Below are 2,747 nucleotides of genomic sequence, written 5' to 3' on the forward strand. Positions count from 1 at the left end.
GGGGGGGGGGGCGAGATGGTGTAGAGGTAGGGCAGCCAACTTGGGACCTGAAAGTCCCAGGCTCGATCCCCAGCCATTCCCACATGTCATGGTGTCTCTGAGCAAGACACCCAACCCCTAATTGCTCCCCAGGTGCCTCCATAGCTGCCCACTGCTCCATCTGGATGTGTCCCAGGTGCGATGGGTTAAATGCAGAGACTAATTTTGCCATTGTATAGGAACATACAATGATGACAACACCTTACACTTAATTTTATTATATTGCTGCTCACTTATAGTCACCTCATCAACTTAATTCCCCTGTAGTTGCTACAACTCTGTACATCAGCCTTGTTCTTAAAAATGGCCACCAGCACACTTCTTCTCCATTCCTCAGGCATTTTCTCACCCTTAAATTTGCCACTGAATATTTGAGTCAAAAACCTCACTGCCATCTCTTCAAGACATTTCCAAACCTCCACTGGTATGTCATCATGCCGTACTGCCTTCCCCTTCTTCATTCTTTTCAGAGCTTTCTGGACTTCACTCTCACTAATCTTTCCCACTTCCTGGTCCACAGTTTTTATTACCTCTACTCTTCTTTCTTTTTCATTCTCTTCATTCATTAGCTCCTCAAAGTACTCCTTCCATCTTCCCGTCACACTCTCCTCACTTGTTAGAACATTACCGTTCCTATCTTTAACAAGCCTAATTTGCTGCACATCCTTTCCAGCCTGATCCCTCTGTCTCGTCAATCGGTACAAGTCCTTCTACAACTCATCATTCACCTTCTGCTTTGTCTTAGTTACCCCCCTCTTTGCTCTACGTCCCATCTCCTTATATTCCTGTCTCCTCTCTACAGTCCTCTCACCGTCATATTTCTTATTGGCTAACCTCTTTCTTTGAAGAGCTTCCTGCGCTTCACTGTTCCACCACCAGGTTTCCTTATCATCCATTCTCTGTTCAGATGACACAGCAAGTACCTTCCTACCTGTCTGTCTAATTACGGTTGCTGTAACAGGTCAGTGTAAAACATGTCCCTGAAAATGTTCAGGAAAAGGAATGAAGCTGAAAAAACCCAGCTGCCAAAACAAATTAAAACTCTGAAAGTCCTCCAGAAAGTCTGAAGAACTGCTGATCCAGACCTGGTCGGATGGAAAATATAAAGAACAGAAGTCTGGATCAGGAGTTAAACAGGTCTGGATCAGGACTTTAATGAGTTTGATTTAAAGATGTCTAAGTTTTGCAATATTTGCATTTTCATGATAATTTTTCAGATTTTTTTCTTAAAGAAGGACTTTTAACCTCTGAGATGGCTTTGCACTTGTTCACCTGTTGAAACTCTTCCTCAGCTGGAGCGTCCATCCAGGAAGCGGCGGGACTCCTTTGGGATGCTCGACGGGCTGGAGGAGGACCGGAGCAGCTGCAGCACCGACTCCAGCGGGGGGAGCGGCGCCTCCAGCCCAGAAGACAGTGATGATGAAGAGTTTTTAGGAGGGGGTACTCAGCTCACCCCCTCCTCCTCCTCCCTGATGCTTATTAAGACCAACGGACAGGTCTACACATACCCCGATGGGAAGACCGGCATGGGTCAGTGAGATAAACAGAACCAAACAGAACATCATATTTCTGGACAAATCTAAACTACAGGAAGAAAAAACAATAACAATTAAGATTTAATATTAGTTTTTAAATGCAGGTTTGGAGTTCAAACCTTCATTTAAAAACTAATTTGTTAAGTTTGTTAGCTGTTAGCCACAGTGCTGCTAACTCAGTCCTCACGTTGTAGCTGGCTGCAAACTATGAACTGGATTTCCTGAATGTGAGGCGGGTCTTATTACTCTGGCTTCATGAGACATGCTGCTGTTCAGGAAATCTATTCTATAGTTTGAAGCCAACTTGCATCAGGGATCGGAAATATCGGCAGATGGATCGGAAAATCCGATACGTAAATTATGCTGGTATTGGAGGCCGATACCGATACTGGATCAGATTAGCCCCATCCCTAGTTTGAACACAAATGGCTAACTCATCTGTTTGATTTTTTTTTGGTTTTGGACCCGGTTTTGGTCTATTCTGGACCTTTGTTAGGGGTTTCAGTTACACAAGTTTTAGACATGGTTTTGTGATTAATTAAATTCAGTTTTTGACATCAATTTAGACTTCTTTTTATGCTGGTGTCCAGATTTTGGTTTGGACTTGTCAAAACTTGATTCTGTACTATTTAAGACCAAGTTTTGTTTCCTTTAGGCCTGATTGGACCAGGTTGTAGTGAATCCTGGTTTTACCCAGGTGTTAGATTTTGTATTTAACTAGTTTATAAACCAAGTTTTTAACAGGAGTCAGAATTACTGTTGGGTTTGGACTGTTTAGGTTCTGCTTTGGGGCTAGTTTGACCTGGTTCTGATCAGATATTAGTATTGTCTTTATATGTGGCGTTGAATTAGATTGGGACTGGTTCTGGAAACCACTCGTGTAGAATTGGAAGTTATTTAAAATTTAGAGATAATAAAAACAAAATAGATTTGATTCAGATTAGTTTTAAATACATACTTTTGCTGGTTTAAGACTGGTTTAGATGGTTTTTGGTCTGGTTTAGACTTGGTTTTTGGTCTGGTTTAGACTTGGTTTTGATCTGGTTTAGACTTGGTTTTTGGTCTGGTTTAGTTTTGGTGTTTGGTCTGATTTAGTCTTGCTTGGATTTGATCTGGTTTCGTTTTGGTTTTGGTCTGGTTTAGTCTTGGTTTTGGTTTAGTTTTGGTGTTTGG

The 2,747-nt window shown here is 42.0% G+C and overlaps 1 protein-coding gene across 1 annotated transcript in view; it reads left to right on the forward strand.

The window, feature by feature from the left end:
- LOC119421827 (MBT domain-containing protein 1) overlaps positions 1-2,747 on the forward strand; it is a 14,636-nt gene that overhangs the window by 1,851 nt on the left and 10,038 nt on the right. The window contains exon 2 of the mRNA XM_037689191.1: positions 1,332-1,569. Coding sequence (XP_037545119.1) covers positions 1,332-1,569 — 238 coding nt within the window. The remainder of the gene's footprint in view (positions 1-1,331; positions 1,570-2,747) is intronic.

Source organism: Nematolebias whitei, chromosome 15 (assembly GCF_014905685.2).
Source record: "Nematolebias whitei isolate Nwh7 chromosome 15, NemWhi1, whole genome shotgun sequence".
NCBI classification, from domain to species: Eukaryota; Metazoa; Chordata; class Actinopteri; order Cyprinodontiformes; family Rivulidae; genus Nematolebias; species Nematolebias whitei.